The 20,423-nt window shown below is 39.4% G+C and overlaps 1 protein-coding gene across 4 annotated transcripts in view; it reads left to right on the top strand.

Annotated features, from left to right (window-relative positions):
* The window catches only part of CDH13 (cadherin 13), a 427,664-nt gene that overhangs the window by 380,427 nt on the left and 26,814 nt on the right, over nucleotides 1-20,423 (top strand). For all 4 annotated transcript variants that reach the window (XM_048958117.1, XM_048958119.1, XM_048958120.1 and 1 more), the window contains one exon: nucleotides 20,281-20,423. In XM_048958117.1, coding sequence (XP_048814074.1) covers nucleotides 20,281-20,423 — 143 coding nt within the window. The remainder of the gene's footprint in view (nucleotides 1-20,280) is intronic.

Below are 20,423 nucleotides of genomic sequence, written 5' to 3'. Positions count from 1 at the left end.
GTTAGTACCAGCAGTCTTGTTAATCATCGTGATAAATAGGTCCAATTATTGTATTATTGATATCTGAAGGGAAACAAATTGTTTTTTGGGTTTTTTTTTTTTTTCATTTTTTTTTCTTGACCAAAGAGATTTCCACCTTTTGCTTACTAAACAAAGTAAGCATGCCCCATTCAGCAAACTCTTTAGGCCTACAGCAAGACAGGGTGGGAGCAAAACTGCTTTTGTACCTCTTTTGCTTTCATTTCACACACATGACCAGATTGGTATAACTCTGGAAGAGTGATAGTGGTTCAAGATAGTGACTCAAACCAGGCCCTTTTTCTCCTGTTTACATGGTTTGCAGTTGGCCAGCACTGTTCAGACAGTTCAGTCTGAATTAATGTGGTGGAAGCAGCTGATAAAAATCAGAATCTCTGGTGGGAATTCTTGAAATCAGACTGAAGAGAGTAAAAGGTAGTAAAATCCTGGTGCTGAGAGGATAAAAACATCAGCAAAATCTGGAAAGCTGATCCTAAAGAAGCTGTGGGCAGGATCTTACACTAACTGCTCAGGAAAGCCACTTTCACCTGTTATCTTCAGTATCAGAGCTACACTATATGCAGGTCCTTCTCTTCCTCAGACTAGTGAACAAATGTTGATAATAATCTGCTTCCCAAAATCTGTTATTCAGTCCTTTTATTATATCATGGGGATTCCCTGGTTTAATTTACAGCCAACCTGTCAACATCTCCCATTTAACTCCTTTGGAAGTTCCTAGGATCCTAAACTGCTTCATGCATTTATCTTGGTTAACAGCTGCCCAGTTGTTGTTGTCTTGTTTGTTTGTTTTTTTCCCCTTCTTTATTGATATTCCCTGTCTCTGCATTAGGGCAGATGTTAACCCTATTCTCTTTTTTCTGATTTTGCATGTCTTCATTTTTAGTGTTTAAGGACAGTTTCCTATGTAACCAGTTGACGTTTTGATATCCTGGGCTTCTGCCTTGCAGGGAGGTGGGGCAATCTTCCCATGCTCTCTTTTGCTTATCCATACTAACATCACAAAACCTTTGTTCTTCCCAACTGCTGCCAAGATCTGGGGGAAAGATTAACATATGTGAACAGCTTTTACAGTTGTTTTTTTTTTCCTCATCCACTAGCATATGAAAGGAAGTCCAGCAATGAGAAAATTTTCAATCTTAAATCTACCTAAAGCAAAGGTCCTAAGAATTCTCAATCCAACGATTGAGGGTAGCTGTGAACCAAAACAGTAATTCAGAGTTTTGAAGGAAACCTATCTGCCAGCAGCCAGCCTCTAACAAAAGGCTGTCAGAGGATTGTATGCCTGAAATTTTCTGTTCTGCTTTACTGTGTTGGCATAAATCATACTTAATATGTTGATATTAAAGCTGTATGTGATAGAATTGAGAACTTCTGTATCCATGTAATCAAATAAGCCATAAAAACCAATTTTAACTTCCCTTGATATTACCTTAAGAATCTAAAATTCTTGATTAATAAGGATGAATGTAGCATTTAAGAGGAGTTTAATTACACCCTCTGTCTTTATCTCACATAACAATATTATGCCACATTGTGATTTCAACTATGTCAGCACTCAGAATGAATGACTGTGAACTGTGAAATTATAGGCCACATTTTTCATGTCACTGACTAAACAATATTGCAGATCTTCTTGAGGAAATACAACAATAGGATATATCAGTCACAAGTTATGCTTGCAGTGGAAGCCAGATCTTGACAATAACTCACTTTGTCATTACTGTTCTCTTCTGGTTTCAAAGAAGGCAGGATTTTGCCTCTGGAAGAAGTAAAGACTATCTTGATTATAATAAGTTGGCTATCAAATAGGGGATGCTGTGTGAGGAGGCAAGTTGACAGGGAGGGGGTGGTAGGAATTCAGTTACTATTTTATGGCTGTTGCATTCTTGAGTTAAAGTCAGCCAAGTTAGATGGTGTGTGCATGTCTGGATGCAGTTTCAACAGTTTTCAGTGGTGCCTTGACAGAGATTTATTTGTATTGGTGATATGGAAAGACTATATATAACTCCAGCAACCAGTTATTTTTATAAGACATCAAAGGATGGAAAACTGAGTATTCAAATCAAAGCTTGCCAGGGAGACCAATAACATGTCTAGGTTAGAATCCTGTCACCAAGCAGAAGCACCAATTAAACCATTCCTCTTCCTCTGAGGAGTTCAGCACTTCTGTCTTTAAAGTAGGTGCAGTTCTTAACAGATTAGATGTTGTCTGGCATTCAGTTTCTGATTGGAAAAGAGAAACGAGAGTTCTTCCAAAGCTTTTTTGCCTTGTGAAGATATGAAGCGCCAGTTTTATGGCTCCATTTCATTAATTTGCAATCTCCAGATTAGAGAGTGAGCATGCTGAATTCAGTAGCAAAATTCCTACTGAATCTGGATGAAGGATTTCACCTCAGAACTTCTGGTACCTGTTTATAGCAGCAGCAAAACATCCCTCATCTGTGTGTGTGAGGAGAGAAGAACTCCATTTTATTTCAGACTCACAAATGGCTACTCTTAGAGTGGAATTTAAGTCCTGTAAGGAAACTGTCAGAAGGCCTAAGCACTCATTTTTACTAAATGGAGCTCTGCAATGCTACTGTAATACTGTAATACACTTACAGAGTTCAGTTGGAATTTTTCTATTAACTTAGTAATAAGGATGCCAATTCTGTAAAATGGTTTCCAAGTAAGAGTGAAATTATACACGTTGTTAAGCAGCAGTAAGCCTGGAGATCCATTCTTGGGTTGAACATGAATTGCTGGGGACTGGCTTCTTCCTAATTTCATGACCACTATGCCCTATGCAGATATGCTTACAGAGACCTACATGCTTACTGTACGTACAGGTAGGTAATTTTATTTGTATGATCATTTGGGGTAGCTCCATTGGGCAGTACTTAGCATACCATTGACTTGGAGATACTAACCTGCCCAGGTTTCATGGAGTATTCCAAAACCCCAAAGAACTTGTACACATTTACCTATTTTAGAGGGTCTGTCAGAATAACGTTTCCTTTTCTTACTTTCAAAAGGGAAATTTCCAATAGAGTTCTACCCGCCTGAGGCTTGCCCTCTCTGGAGGTGGCATTTTCTATATTAAAAAAAAAAAATGCAGCCAGATGTATGGTAATGCTTCGTGGCTAATACAAGAAAATGTTGTATCACTAAGGCTCAAGGCTTGCAGCGTCAAAACTAAGTACTTAAAAGTCTCTTCTGGCCCTGGAAGCTAAATTAGCTAGTGTTCAAAACCTGTGTAAATCAAAAAGGAAAACAATACTGTTTTAACTTTCCATAGCTTCATGTCGGTTTTGTTAAGTGAGGTCAACTCATGAAAACTGTTACACAGTTGAGATTTTTACTTAGAAGGAAAAAGGAAGACAAGCCCTTAACAACTTTAATCACTGCATAACCACATAACCCCTTCAATGAGCTATTAGTTTAACATATAGGTGAGTGCTTCCTTTTTAGCTTCTGTCATTTCAGGAAACAAAACAGAAACATTTTTTGTTAAGGACTTGATGCCTCTATTTTTTTCTGTCAATTGAAACACTAAAGTTTATCCCCTAATGACAGTGTGGTTATGCTGTCAAGGAGTCTGGCTGTTCAGATCCCTAGTTACATGGGAAGTGTCTATGAGAAGTGTAACTGTTGGGCATCCAATGCAAGGCTAAATAGTATAGAGTAACTACGATATAATAATGCTTAGGAGATAAATCTCTTTGACTAAGCGAGCATCACTGTGTCTAACTGAGGTTAAACAACTGTAATTCTTCCATTTCTTGTCTTTTCAGTACTCAGTCTCATCACCTTTACTGAAAGTGTCATAAACAAATACTTATCTGGAGTTCTTTCCTCTGCCTTCTTCAGAATTTCCATTATTGGCCAGCAGATTCCTTAAATGACATGCAGTGTTGCTTAGTGTACATCTGGAAGGGACTGGGTGATTACAGTGATGAACATAATAGAATCATTGGCCTGTATAGACTTGTGGTAAGCAGTACATCAGAGCAGGCATCCAGATGGGCACACTGTACTTAACAGTCACAAAAAAAGATGCTTTGTAACCTCCATTACAGAGAAGTGTTCAGAACCAACTCATCGTTCTGCAAAAATGGATTTTTTTTGTATATAATACTCTTTCATTTATTATATAGTTGAAAAACAGCCTTTTTTCTCAGATTGTACTTTATATGCTGAAATATATATAAGGGCCATTTTCTCAGTCATGCTATACCTTGTTGATATGCTTTGCAGACTAACTAGCAGAACTTAATTTCTGTAAGTATTCTTCTCTGTTAATATTTACATATTAAATGTATTTTGCAGAGACATCAGTAAGATAAGGGGTGTTATAGTGCATATCTCCTGAGTAAATACAACTGAGCATGGAATCTGACTTTTAATGTTTTTGTTCAACAAGTGAAAAGTAGTATTTCATTTCTCTAGCATCCCTTGGAGGCACAGGCAGAAAGAGAAAACAAATCAGCACAGCAACCTGTAACAAATGTAACAACCCAGACTTGATGACATTATAAATAAAACAACTAAGACATGGTTATACACAATCTTGAAAAGTGATGAGGGCCAGACAGGTGGGAGGGTGCTCCACGGATTTTAAAGTGCATTTGGACAGCTTGTGTGCTTGAGAACCTGATTCATAGAGATCAGAAAAGGTAAATCACGCTTCCCTTTTCATTTGTCATGGCCACTAAAGGCAGTGAGTTAGGCAAACCAAAGCGAGTGGCCTGAAATAAAGGAAAAGATATGACATGATATCCCAATGTGCTTCAACATCTGTGACAGAAGGTAATTACATGGGGTTTTTTTGTATAGTTCAGTGTACTCAGTCAAATAAACCTTGGCTAGGAGTTTATTATTATTATATAGGAGTTCATTATTACAGTGGGAATCTAATATAACAAAGAATGAAAGAGAATTAATTTTCTTCAGTACGAACTGCACCCATGACGTGCACAGTGTTTTCAAAATCAACTGGAAAAGAAAAAATATTTTTTGTTATCATTATTAGCCAGGATTATATATGCCTTTCTCTTAATGCTAATGGATTGGGCAGTCATGTGTATTTTTTCTTGTCTAACATATTTTCACACTATCACATGTGCTACTGAATTTCTCACCTACCACTTCCTTCTTCGTTATTTTATGCCACAAGGCTAGAAAGTATTTTAAGTCAATGGATATTAATTCCTCAGGGCTACATAACTATACAAATGCATCAAGACGGTCTGTTTTCCTATACAGATACAGTCATTTTTAAACAAAGCTAAACTAAAGGACCAAAAGGAAAAACATCTTAATTGCTACAATAATACCAGTGTTACATATTTTATGGAATTAGTTAAGTTCTGTTTCTGTGAAACAAAGATATTAATTTGTTGGCTCTCCAATGATTTATAAAGCCCTTTAAGAATTTCCAGCTCTTTCACATAAAGTCAGACCATTAATCAAACATTAGATGGCTTTGTGTATATTTATCATGTAGATGTTGTCATAAAATTAACATTATTGTGTTCATGTATTGTAGTATACAAAACATAATCTCATGCTGAGCAATGGTAAGGATGCTGTTCTCATTAGGACTTCAGTGTAGCTCCAGTTGTTTCATATGTACCTCTATATAATTTTCCAAAAGTAATGCTTATGTAAAGTGATTCTCATATCTATATGAAGAGCACAGAATATTTTGGCTGGGCTAGGAGTTCCACACAGCTTCACCCTAGAGGTCAGTCACATAAGAATCTGAGAAAGCAGAAGCCTTGCATTCCCCACCTCCTACTCCCAGTACTGTGTACCAGCAGGAACTTGAATCTCCAGCACGCTGCTGTAGCTTCTGCTGAGCTCCCTGCTGCAGGGATCTGGTGGCAGCAAGGGAGAGATGTGTTGATGTTTTGGTCTTTAGAGCTGGCAGCGATGTGGCAAGGGCAGGAGATGGGTTAATGAAACTGTCTGACCTCCCAGATAAAGCTGTTCCCCCAGACTCCCAGCCCACAGCTACAGAAACACAAGCCAAATGGGAGATGTGTAAACTAAAGCATGTGTAATGGGGTGCGTGCGGGCTGACAGGTGCCTGCAGCTGCAATGGCACATGGGGCTCTGGAGGACGATGGGAGAGGCTGAGGGTACCAGTGGTTTGCACAGCTCTCCCTGTTGAACAAGCACTCTCTAAGAGAAGGCAGTTATTAATTCAGTTATTATTGTGAACTGGAAACATGAAATACACTTCTGGGAGTCAGCTCCACATACAGCAAAGGCTATAAATAATGACTCAGGCTGTGCTCTGTTGTGAGAGAAAACAAGTTTCAAACCAGCTCTCTTGCCTGGATCGGGTTCAGCCCAGCTCCCAGGATCCCTGTTTTCCTTTGACTTGAGGGAACTCTGGATTCTGGGGTGGATCTCTGCCATTCCAGACTGTGCCTGTCAAATACTTCAAAACACACAGGATTAGCAACCGAACCGCGTCTCACCAAAATGAGTTTCTGCAGAGGGAACCCACGCCAGCCGCATGTCTTATATTAGCTGGTACATGCACACAGCTTGAACAGAGCTGGGGTACAGAGCTGTGCAGCGGATGGGGACAGGGGGCAAAGAAGCAGGATGAGGCTGTGTTCCTTCCAGGCCCCCAGCCACAGCCTGCCAAGAAGCTCAGAGCTACGTGGAAGCTTTTCTAAGTCAGCAGAACATTATTGCGCTCCTATCATCTCCTGCATTACGGAGCTTGCCTTAGAAACAGCTGAATCTTAGAAATGAGTCCTGTGCAAGCTCAGCCAACTACAGGAGATGCCCAGCTCTGTCAGCACAGGAGATGATTTCGATTACTTTTCTCGCAGTATCAGCTTCTTCACAGATTTTCTTTCCGAGTTGTTACTTATTGCATGGTCAATTTATTGTATGCTAAATTTTGTTCTTTCTCACAGTAGTGTCTTTTTTCTTCATCCTTTGTTGTTAAGCTAAGAAAATCTAGTGAAAATGCTTGTGCTCGGCCATCGCAGTTAATGCTTTTTGTAGGTATTTTAGATTCAACACTTGATGCAGGCAAGGGATCCCTAATTGTATTTTCCTTGAAGAGGAAATCTCATGAAATTAGGACTCCGCTTCAACTTACTCTGTTGGAAGAATTTGGCCTTTATAATGAAATTCTTCCTTCATGGAGTTACTTAGACATACCAAATTGCCACATGATTGATGTGATCGCTCTTCTGTAAATGCTAATTGCTGGGTCTGTTCTTTTCTGCAGTTATGTGCTCTTCATAGCAGCACTTCATACCTCTGAGAGATCAGCTCCAGATAGACTCCATTTTTCCTTCTTCCTTGCTCAGAAGCTTTCACTTTACCTCTGCTGACCTTGCCTGGACAGACTAGGCAGGCATTTCCCTTTGAGGCATCTCTTTCACAACTTTAACTAATGTTTTCTGCTGGTTCCAAGGTTGCGGTTCGTTAGTCTGCACTTATTTTCTTAGAAAAGGTCTCTCTTCTTAATTTTTTTGTTTGTTTGTTTGTTTGTTTTCTGGCTAGGATCCAGATTTTTGTAGTGGAATACATTCCATAGAGCTGCTGCATTTGCAAGGTCTCTTTGACTTTTAAGCAACTGTTCATTCAGCAGTGTTAGCAGTCTTTTTCAACTCAGAAACAACTCAGAAGATTCAGTAATTTTCCTTTATTTGGAATTGCATGATTTTGGCTAAAACCTACTCCCTCACTTTCCTGACTTCATTTTTTTTTTTTTTCCCTTTATTTTTTTCCCTTTATTTTTCCAAGGGTTCTTTAAAAAAAAAAAATAATAAATCTGTAATTCATAAATACTGGGCAAATTCTTTCCTAGAAAAAGTTTCAAGCATCATCCTAGCACTCTGATGAACATAATTTGGTCTTCTGCTAGAGGTGGTTATTTTCCTTATTAGCCAGCATGATAAAAATTTATAAAAATGTCTCATATTTTTCTCTTACAAATTCCTATGTAGGATCCCTCAGAAAATCAAGGGAGTGTTTCACTGTTAATTCATATGAAATTCATAGTTCTGGCACTCTTTCCTAGCATTTCCTCTAGCACTGAAGAGGTAAAAATGACCAGATAGTAAAGGATGAGAGGAAAGTCACACAGATAACAGTTCTGAGTGCCTTGAGGACTGCTAGAAGCCACAGCATCAGTGATCCCATGTGTCTGTGTCCTGAAAGTGTTCAGATTTAGGCACTGTTCATTGTACTTTTGTCATTTGTGAACATTCTCTGATTTTTCACTTCCCAATGAGCAGCTGTAATTAACAGAAAGGAGCTCGTGCTTAGTATCAAAGGAAGCCATCCTAGGTATGGCTTGCTTCTCTGGCAAAAGGGAAAATGACCTGTGACAAACTGAATTTTCAGCTATTTTCAAAGTGGCAAGCAGTTATTCCTCATCTCTGGTATAGCCAAGTCCCAGTCTCTTGTCAGTTCATACTAGAGAGTACTTCTTTGCAATGTTCTGATGAGAAAAAGGGAACAAGAGGGCAACAAAAGAGGCAAGTGAACATGAAAGGAAAATGACACAGTGCTCAGAGAACCCCGATACACCAATATCTGCTGTGAATGGCATCGATACTGTGAAGGCCTAAGATTGGCACAGGACATTAACTGTGCTAAAATGATTATTCAGCATATTCATTAATTCGTTACGCTTTCCTTTTGGAAATTAATTTGCAGAAACATTAATTCCCTTCCTTCCTTACGAGACAGTCCCAAAGTTAATAGATGTTAATGGGGCAGGAGTGGATCTTGCAAACAGTTTTTTGCATCCCATGATTGCAATCCTTCGCTGCAACCCAGGCTCATTGCTCCCCTGTCTCCATAGGGAGTGCTTCACAACTCTGGGAAGATTTTGCTGGGGCAGAAGTGAGGTTTTGTGGCAGCTGGTCAAAGTAATCCACTGCTGGAAGCAGCCTGGTTCCTGGCTGTAGGATCCGCAGTGCAACAGCAGTTGCATTGATCCAGAGAGACTAATGCTTCACAGTGGTGAGCCAATTCTCACCTCTTCTGTTTGTCCCTTAGAAAAATATCTCCTGCTGAAACTGCAGAAATGTGCTGCTTTGTGGCTGTGTTCAACAGTGGTATTTCTGTAGTGAATCTGCTGGGCTGTTACAATTTTTTTCTGTGTTTGAGAGCTAACCAGACCCAGCTTGAAAGAGAAAGCAGCAAAAGGATTTGCAGAGGGAGAAGCTGCTTACGCTGGAAGCGCAGTTGCAAAGAATTGGCACATAGAGAAACTTGATGGAGTTTTACTGCCAAAACCTCCTCCAGATACTTGATAACAGAACCTCCAGCTCATCTCACTTTGATTAGCTTCTGAGGCACAATTGCTACAATGAACAAACTGACTGATTTGCATGTGTCGACAATTATTCTAACAGTAACAACCTGATTATACTAGGTGTGTTAGTCCCAGATACGGTGTGTTATTCCCTAGCTTTAGGAATAATTCAGATAGTTATAGCCTCTGGGTTCATTTAACCAGAGCCCTAATCACTTCTGATTAAAAAATACATAAATGTGTTTGGTCTTTTTCTTGTTACACCTCAGCTTCTAGGATTTTTTTTTTCTTTTTTTTGCCCTGCAGGAAAGAAAAGCTGAAAGTTACTTCTTGGTACATAGAAACATTTGGAGGACTGTACAATGAAAACAACAAAAATGTTTTTCTTTTTCATAACGGTTTATTTAACTATCTCATTGTTACAATTTTAGTATTCTCACCTGATTAATTGCTGTAGATTCTGCTGGTTATTATTATTATTATTCTATTTGCTATAGCACTCCAGTTGCTTTCTTGACGTTTACTGAGGTTTCTGTGCCTATTCCTTCTGCGCACAAATAACTAATTAGTCAACCATTTTCTGATCTGATATTTCTCAGTGGCAGGGGACTAGAAACTGAATTTCATCTAATTTTTCATTCTGTTTTGATCATATCGTTGTAGATGGATAATTGCGATGAAAGCCAACCTGCTGTACCACTATGTGGCGTGCAAAATAAAGTTGAGACGATGAATATTTTTGCTCTGATGCTGAGGTGGGGTGCATAATTTTAAAAGAGCCCTGCAGATGAAAGTAGAAGGCATTATTGTCTGTAGTGTGGCTGCAGCCCCACAGACTCTTCCCTTTGGGAACAAGAACTGCTCCCATTGCTAACACTGATGAGATCAGAGCCCAGCCTGAACAGTGCTGATCGCTGTCTGAGCAAAGCAGCTCATTGCCTTTTAAGCGAGGTGCAGAATGGACCCGATTTCCACTGTGCCCCCTCTGATTCAGTAAGTAGCAGGAGGCCACACTGGGTATATACTGATCTGTCTTCAGCAGTAGGGATGAGCAGCTGAAGCTGTCTCATTTTGACCTTCGATGCTAAATCCCACATGCTGCAATTTGTCAGTATTGGCAATACTTCATTTTTATTTCGGTGAGACAAAAACCATTCCTGTGTGAGGCACGCTCCTTAATTCTCTCCGCGGGGTCTGCACGTGGCTCTGAGGGAAGCCAGGAGAAAATTGCACAAACAGAGATATCTCAGCAAATAATCCCCTCCCACCCATAGAAAGCAATATTTATGTTGCAGCCCAATTAACCTCAGGATTGAAGTAAGCAATTTCTTGTGGTTTTGTTTTGCTTCCTTGGGCTTAGTTTGGTGTTGTTTTTAAGGGAAATCGTTTCCACCAAGATTTTGTTGTAAGCAGAAAATACACCTCTGTGTGTTGTGTTTTGTTATTTCTAATGGGAATATGCATATATGTAAAATTTTAAAGTGGAATTCTACTTTTTAAAGCTGAAAATAGAAGAGTACAGGCATGTTCCTGCAGACCAAGTGATGTCTCAGGTTTCTGTCCACCTTTTTAGATACTTTGTAGCAAAAAAGGTACTTTTTAATCCTAAAGATCTGGGGGAGAAAAAAACGCCAAACAGCTTAAATATTTCTGAGAAATTATTTTAACTCCAGCAGAATTTTCCATCACTTATTGATGTGGTTCAGGCAGATACCCATGTGGACCACAGAGAAGTCATCCTTCTGAGCACTGAGCAGACTGATTTTTTCCATGAATTTCTGTATATTATTCATAAACTGAAAGGGAGGCTGACAGAAGCTCAGACAGGAGCTTGTTCTGGAGAATATTCTGTGTCTGTAATGCAGGGAGCTGTAGGACAAATTGCTGAGCTTCTCCAGTGCTGTGCTCAGCCCTGTGGTACCACAGTCTCCTTTAGGACAAGATGAAATGTTTTTTTTCTTGAGACTGAATCAACAGAAAGCTGATTTTAACAAGTTTCTGGGCAAAACCATGAATTTGTATAAACCTTAAGCCTTAGAAGCAATGTATATCAGTCCTGTGCAGCACTGCTGCATTTTGTAGTGTCTGTATCCTGTCCACTCTACATCCTAGCAGATACACTTGTATTTGGGAGGGGATTATTGCTTTATTTCACGTGCCAGGTTGGCATTTGAGCCAGAGAAGTATGTGCCTATTCAGATAAAGATAGAATAAAGTATGTGCATGTGTATGTTTGGACAGAACCTCCTAGAAATTCAAGAGTCACTGTGGCATCACTTGGGAAAGGGCTGCAGCAGTGAATTACTACTGCACTGCCCAGCCCGAGAGCTGAGCTATGCACCAGTGCACAGCTAATGAATTCACCCTGGGATACGTCCAGTTTATCACAGAGAAACATGAATTTTGGGACCAAAAATGCACAGAGTGACTTGTGGCACAACATTGATGGGAACTTTATTTTTTAAAATTGTACTCTTAAGTTGACATTTCCAGCCTCTAAAAATACAGACAGTCTGCAAGCGCATAAATCTGTTCCATGGAGCTGAAAAATGGCTATTGCATAAATCCTCTATCAGCAGTAAGTTTAAAAATGCATTTGACCTAATGCCTTTCTTAACAATGTTGCCAGAAAATTTGATTTACTACAGTTTTGTTTTTTTTTTTTTTTAATGATGTATTTATTCTTATTAATAATAGAATATTTCAGTTAAATTTGCTTCTTGTATTTTAACATTTTGAATTTAAAATAGTCTACCTGAAGTAATTTGAGTATGCCTGAGTTTCTGCAGGAGAGACTGCAGGAGGTATTTCACAGCCCTACTGCTCATTTAGCATAAAGCCATACTTCTAGTAACAGCATTTTAAACTAAAATTGAAGCCGCACATTTTGTATGACCATATATTTAATGGGAAAAGGTGGTTAACTATGCTTAGTTCAACATTTGCAGTGTACAAATACAGCGAATGGAAAGTACAAACATAACAGTTCAGATTTTTTTGTTTGTTTTCATTGGCATCGTCTTATGGAGATTATTGGGCATTTCTGAGCTCTGTCTTAATGGAGAATGCTTACAAGGGATATACATATGTTAAGGTTTTGCCCAAAGTTAGGTAGGGTTAGGAGTCAAAATGGGCCTTAAAAAGTGTAGGTGATGGTTTTGTGAAATGACAAAGTTTGACACACAGAAGAGATTTTCAGAAGGCTCTGAGGTCCAGCAATCAACATGAATGGCTCTGAAGGATCTGAAAGAGATCTTTAATGGGATACCAGCACTTGTTTCTCTTATAACACGTATGTCTTGGCCTGTAGGTTTTGAGGCGATTAAATGCTTAGATTTTGCCTCAGTAACATTCTGTGATGAAATACTTATGCTTCTGTTTTCCCCACTGTATTAAATCCCAGAGCTGCTTTTTAGTCATTTAAGGGCATGTCCCCAGTACAGTGGACAGACATCTGTGCTAGCTTTAAGCTAGTGCTAGTCATGATCTGTCATGGAGAGTACTGTGCTTAATGCAGGATTTTTTTTCCAGTTCATTCATATTACACAGATGAAAAGGAAAATGCTACAGTTAAAAAACTAATTCATCTTGCTGACTCTGTAAGGCTGCAGGTGTTGCTGTATCAACTTATGGGTGTCTTATTCATTGGGTGACAAATGAATGGCTGTAATCCAACAGGGATCTCCATCAGCTGACACGTGTATTTACCATTACCAGTTCCCATGCACCACCTGGCCATTATTCTGGTCCCTCATACGTATACCTGAAATGTCTAGCATAGACCTATTGCAAATGGCACATGGAGTATTTAATATGTCATATATGCATATTGGTATGTAATATAATGTATCACATATTGATATTATATGTCATTATATCTATAAGTAGATTGATATGCCCATTGCATCCCCTTGGGAAGCACAAGACCCACAACTCAGATACAGGACGGTTGTGATGAAAGCAACAAGGAATATGGGAATTAGAAAGTGCCAGAGTAGCACTGTGTATTGGTTTGCTGACAGCAGTGCAGCTTGTCCATGTACAGAAAACAGTACTGATTAATTTTTGCCCCTCTCTCTCCTACCACATAGCCATTTACCTGCTGACATGCTTTTGTTATTTCAAGCAGTTTTATTTGAATTGCTAATAAATTAGAAAAAAAAACTTAGCTTTGAATTATCACTCAATACGCCTGCATGTCAGAACACCCTAAGCAACAGCAGAGTTACACTGAAATTCTTGTGATCTTGTGCCCATAGCAGTAACGATATAGTTCTGACAATACTGCCATGCCAACAGCATGCACTCTTTTAAAAGGAGCTGGAAACCAAGGCACAGAATTGATAGGACAGACCAGTGCCAGCTGCACTGGGGCTGTATGGTTGGCATTGGCTCTTCATTGAACTGCAGAGCATTGCTGACTGTTGCAAGAGATGCTAACCTGCGTGATGCACACAGGCTCAGACCCAGGCATTTACAAACTGAACATCATACTGCTTACCTCTGGCTTTAGCTCACACAGAAGGATGTGTCATATGGATCTCAGCAGAAAATGTAGAACTTCTCAAGAGTTACAAAGGAAGAAATATGTTCTCATCCAAATAGGTATATCCAAATGATATCCAAATAGGAAGGCATGTGTGGAAGTGATATTGAAAGGAGGCATGAAAAGCGTGCTGAATAATTGAGTTCCTTCATAAATGTTTACTAGTAGTCTTCTTCAAGTGTGATAAGGTAAATAAGTCCTACTGGGGATTGATTTAATTGCCAGAGTTTTTGTTAATGTGATGATTTCAGTTATGCCCAGTAATGCCTCCTTACTACTGTTCAGGCATGCTGTGTTTTTCGCTGCCATAATTAGTGCAGGCAAAAGGTGCTGGTGGCACACTGGAGAAGATGTTACATGGTGGGAAGGTAGTCTTGATTTTTCAGGAGTTGATATGAGATTTGTGTTGGCTTGACTTAAAGATTAAATAATGCCTGTGTTTGCAGGATTTTTTATTCAGAGACAAAAGGAAGGTCTCATTCTGAGCTCTAAGCACAGCAAACACAAAGTTACCTGCCCCACTAATCATTTTACTTGTGGAGATCATGAAGAGCTCGTGGAAAAAGTTCAGAGACTGCCATGATAAGCTGTAGTCTCAGCAAGAGCAAAACAGATATGGTAACTTCAACATCTCATCTAATTGTAGGTGAAATGCTACGGATTGAGAAACATGAATAATGTGAATGGCTTCCATTTAAAACAGAAGTGTGTGCTTAGGGGAAATGTTGGGTATATTCAACCCTGATATATTTTCCTTATGTCAGCAGGGCCAGAATCCATAAAAGCTGTGACTATGAATGTATGAATCAGCTTTGTTACATTTCTGATACTGATTCCTTCCAGTCAGATTGAACAGATTGAAATGCTATGAAAATGGCTGCTATCAATATTTTGACACTTTCAGTTTCACCCAGGACCAGTAAGCATCACACGCTCACACTGACACATGCACATAGAAGAGAGAATGAATTTTGAATCATCTGGCTTTATCTCTATTTTAAATGTGGTTAAAAAAAGGAGTTATGCAACTGTACAATTTGAAAATGACAGTAATGATTTTTCTGCATGTTAAGAAAGCTATTTAAATTATTCTTTTCTATTCTGCCTATCTCAGTACCTTTGATGTCCATCGTTGCCTTATGTTCTCAGTCCTTTAGCAATCATTTTAGTAATTTTATCCTTTTAAAAGCTTCTCAAGGCAGAAGTACAACCTTAGCATTTTAAAACTTGGTGCTGTGGTTTAACCTGGCAGGTGGCTGAATGCCATACAGTCGTCTGCTCACTCGCTCCCTTCCCACTGGGACAGAAGAAGAGAATTAGGAAAAAAACCAACAAAGTAGGACTCGTAGGTTGAGATAAAAATATTTACTAAGATAGAAAAAAAGGGTAAGAGTCATATATTCATATATACTAGTGTATATAACAAGTGATGTGGAAGCAGTTGCTCACCACCCACTGACCAATGTCCAGCCAGTCCCTGAACAGCAGAAGGTGAGATGAACTCACACTCCTTTCAAAACTCTTTCTACATGATGTCTTATGCCCTGCTCACTGGGTAGCCATTGTGTCATCTTGCTGCCTGCAGCCTGCAGTTCAGATTCTAGCTGCAAAGTCAGATACTTCATTGGATCAATACCACTGAACCACTTCTGCTGCATCCTGTTGCTCAAACAATCTCTGTACAAGGTGAGCTGAGCAGTGCCCAGATGTATAAAGCTGCCACCCTTCCCAGCCTGTCCAGCTTGCTCACCTTAACTCCTGTCAGCGCCACAAAGCAAGCTGGCACAGATGGGTCATTCAGTACAGATTTGGCACCACTCTTTCCTACTGTGGTGATACTCAATATGTTCAAAATGCCTCATTTTGCCTTGCTTCTCTTTCTGTTATAGCATAAGAGCCAAGACCCTTTGACTCCACATGGGAAAATTCTGGCAAATACCAAGCTCTGGCAGTCCTTGCCAAGAGCAGCATCTAGATGCCTGGCTGCTCTCCTCTCACCCCCTGGGCTATTTGGTTGTTGGCTGTGAAACTGTTGTTGTGGCTAGTGCAAGGTTGTGGTTCTGATAAGATTTCCACGTCTGTATTATTACCTCTATTCTGTGTAATAGTCTTCTGTGCTAATCAAGCTGCCAGCCACAGCTACCAAGCACGTCTGCTAGCCACCACAGGAGGCATCTGAATTATTTACCTGCACTACAAGAAGGAAAAGATGACATTTATGCATTTAAAATTATTTCCATATATTTGCTATTTTATTGTAGTTCTGCATCAAATAGTCAAAAGGCATAGATTGATTTGTATTCCCTTCTGCATATATAGCCTCTCTGCATCTGTTCATAATTCTACAGCTAAGGTATATACTTTCCAGCAGATGATTTCCAGGGAATTGTTTCTTCGGCTTCTTTTGCAATACCTGCCTTACAGATAGTGCCAGGGCATGAACCTTGTGCAGGCAGATAACAACCATACAGGCTACACCCACTCACCCATGCTCACGTGTTCATATAAACCTCAGAGTCTATAACCTGCTGACATTGTTTCAATTAAACACAAGAAAACAAAAAAACTCCATTAGGCAGTACTAAATTTCACTTGTGCAACACAGAATAATTCTAAAATAAGCAGTAATTGGCATTCCAGAGAACACGGGTTTGTATACATCCATACAGACATATCAACATGCTTATGATTTTCAAAACAGAGTGGGTGCAAGTGGGCACATAAGTTCATGTTTAACCACCGAAACATGGTCCGATTTTCAAGACTGCCACATATCAGCAGATCCCATTGGAGGCAAACATAAAAAGTGAAGTTCTGTATTCTATATTTCTATTTTTATAGTGCTTTTCTTAATGAGTTTATTATAAATCTTTTGCTAGCAGAGTCCTAAAAAGAAAAAAAAATGAAAGAGGAAAAAACAAACAAACAAAAAAACCCAGAACAATTATCTTAGCTGTACTGCAGTATACTCACAATAAGTAAAAATGTGGGAAAGACAAAGTACTACTTTTATATTATCCTGTGCCAAATCACAGGTTATACAATTCAGTTTTTTATTTGCACAGCCATCAGTGCTTTGTAGAGCAATCAGGGAAGATAATACAATCCATTTTAAATTCTCATTACTTTAAAAGTGTTGAATCTTCTTAAATTGTTTCAGGGTTAATTGAGAATTTGCAGTTTTACAATGGAGTGTGAATTGTTTAGGTTGCCCTGGTTTCATATGTTTGTGCGTATCTTTGTTGCAAAGTTATAAAAACAACAATAAAAAAAAAAAGTGAAACGAATGGATCTGTGTTGCTATCATTCTAGCAACTTGTTTTTGCAGGAGATAAAGTTCAGCTATTGATTAGTGTTCAAATGGTTAGGTGGAGGGACATGCTGTGTTGATGGAATGTCTCATTGTTAGCAGTTGCCTTTGCTTCTTCTCCATGTATTACCTAAGGGATAGTTTCTGCTCCTGGGGAAGGAAGCCAATGGTTTAGAAACTCTCAGTGACTTCTGTTGGACCATAAGCAAGCCATGTGTTATGAGTCTTAGCGAAGAACAGCATTCACATAGCCACTGTCTATTAGCACCTTGTTCTTTAGAAATGAGAGTATCCTACTGATCTTTGGAGTATGAAATCAACCTATAGATCAGTTTATTTAAATGGTCCTGTGAGCCACATGGCAAATCCATAAGGATTCCAGAGCTCTGTGTATTCTAGAGCGAAATTCAGGTATTTCTCTGCATTCATCTAATCCAGTTATAATGGATACCTGATATGTGGCCTGGGAAAAGATGTTTCTGTCCTGTTTCTCAGGCATAAGTAACTGCACCTGTGCTGCCTAGCTCATGAATTTCAAACTAATTTCAGTTTTGGGCTTCTCACTACAGGAAAGATGTTGAGGTCCTGGAGCGTGTCCAGAGAAGGGCAACAAAACTGGTGAGGGGTCTGGAGCACAAGTCTTATGAGCTGGGATTGTTCAGTCTGGAGAAGAGGAGGCTCAGGGGAGACCTCATTGCACTGTACAACCTCCTGAAGGGAGGTTGTGGTGAAGAGGGATTTGGCCTCTTCTCCCAGGCAATGAGCAGGACATGGGGCAATGGCCGCAAGTTGTATCAGAGGAGGTTTAGGTTGGACATAAAGAAGAACTTCTTCTCTCAGAGAGTGGTCAAGCACTGGAATGGCTGTCCAGGGAGGTGGTGGAGTCGCCGTCCCTGGCAGTGTTCAAGATGCGTCTGGATGACGTGCTGCGCGATATGGTTTAGTGCTAGTGGTGGCAATGGTGATGAGGAGACGGTTGGACTAGATGATCTTATAGGTTATTTCCAACCTTGTGATTCTATGATTCTATGAATGAGGAATCTGGTATGCCCAGAACTTGAACCTTTTTAAGCAATCAGTTTTATTCCTGCTGAAGATTATGGTGACCGTGCCCCCAAATTACTGTCTTTGCTTAATGATGTCTTCCTGTGGGATTATTTCAAATTTTGACTTGTTGCTGGGATGAGGGATGGGAAGGGACTCATTCTTCATTTCATTAAAACAGCTTCTGGATGATGACAAAGCAGAAATTTTATAGGCCCGAGACAAGAACTGGGGCTTCAGAAGCAGCTGGACAGGATAGCTAACATTATCAAGGATGATAATAGACATGCCTTAGTTTGTTAGAGGGATCTAGCAACTGACTGTGTTTTATATTTCCTCTTCCCAGAGGAAAAAGATACCAAAGCAAGCCTCTGAAGTAGGAATTCAATGAGACCACATCTCTGGTTGGCCTGCAACTTTTCTTTCCTCTTCTAGCAAATACCATTTTCTTTCTTTTTACATGCTTTATTTTTTTTCCTAACAATCTGTTACATTTGTTTCCTTGCTCAGAAAGTAGTTGCACTGATAAATTACGATTGTTTTTCACACCATTATCACACAGAACACGTTTCACACAAGCACCCTCACAAGGCACTGGCTTCACACAAGCTCTTTAAACAACAGGTTTCATGTCAGTTGTTTATCATTTAAGAAGTTTTTATGGCTGTTCAGGCCCTATAGCATTCACTACAAAACAAAAAGATAAACATGTTGTTTTACTATTGATTATTTATCTGAGTTTTTGTCTAAAATATTTAAAATTTCATTGGAAAGGGAATTGCTGGCAGTTAATTTAGTTCTGTATTATTATGTTGCTTAATATATTCAACTGAGTTAAAATCAGGCCCTAATAATGAACATTCTTATGCTTATCACTTCAGTTAAAGCAGGTAGTTCTTAGTGCAGAAAGTCCACAAACTCTCTAAATATTTCCAGTACCTGGGTCTAAACATTTGTGCTGATTAATACAAAGAAAGCATCGTAGCAAATTATGTACTACGGAATCTTGGCAGACAGCATTTTCAAATTCAAATCTCCTGAACATGGTGTGGTGGAATTGTTCTAAGATTCTGAACATTTGTATGGGAATTGCTGAGTCCCAGCCTGAACCACTGTTTGAGCACCTGGGGAAAGAACCTGGTCAGCCCTGTGAGCACAGGTGAAGGCAATTCACCTCTGGCTGCACCTCTCTTAGACCTCATTTAAGGGCTGATTGCCCATGAGGAAGGATCTCTTTCTGGAGATCTCTTCTTGGTGAAGCTTTTCCCTTGTAAACCTGGAATCTTCTCATATGGGTGAGCAAACTTCTTAGATTCCTTTATAGCATCTTTTGTGCTGGTCCTTTTGTCATCACACCTTTGTTGTAATGCCTTTCCCATCATAGTGGTCTGCCCAATTGCAACAACAACAACTATATCAAATTATTAGAAGCAAAAAGCAACGGACAAACAAAAGCAAAAAGCAAAAACTGCAGGACAAATGCATGCAAACTGAGCGTCTGTGTACATCCAGCTCCCGAGTCAGGCCTAATGACTCAAAATTCTCTTTTTGATATCATACCTTGCAGTTTATTGCATCTCCAGACCCATCTTAAGTAATTAATTGCGAGGGGAAAAAATGAAAAATACTTGGAAAAGCAATAAAAGTAAATAAATCTGGGTTCAAGCAGAACTTTGAGTCTTGAAGAAGAATGTGAGAGGATTTATTTAGTCTGTAAATACCAATGCTACTGCAGAGGCCTGCTGAAAGCGTTCGGATTCTTTAGCTGTGTAACACTCCAAAGGCTGTAAATAGGAAGCAGATCCTATATAATGTTTCAGATATTGATTTCTCTGTCAAGTTCTGGGGCTTCAAGTATTGGCTCAAATCTGTATTTCTTTGTCAAATGAACCTAACAATAACACTCCATCTCAAAAGGCACCAAGTTGTTGGATTTTTTTTAAGCTGTATGTGATCCGCCCCATAAAAACCTATGATTGAAAAGGCATAATCTTCTATAGCAACGTAATTGTTTTATTTCTAAATATACAAATTGGTAATGGTTATTTTTTTTTTACTTAGGTATTCGGTTTACAAGGATCCAGCAAGCTGGCTAGAGATTAATCCCACCAATGGTACCGTTGCCACCACTGCAATCCTGGATCGGGAATCTCCTCACGTTCAGAATAACATATACACAGCTCTCTTTTTGGCAATAGACAGTG

This window comes from Lagopus muta, chromosome 12, assembly GCF_023343835.1.
Source record: "Lagopus muta isolate bLagMut1 chromosome 12, bLagMut1 primary, whole genome shotgun sequence".
Taxonomy (NCBI): Eukaryota; Metazoa; Chordata; class Aves; order Galliformes; family Phasianidae; genus Lagopus; species Lagopus muta.
The sequence above is the reverse complement of the archived record's forward strand: the minus strand, read 5'-3'. Positions and strand labels throughout refer to the sequence as shown.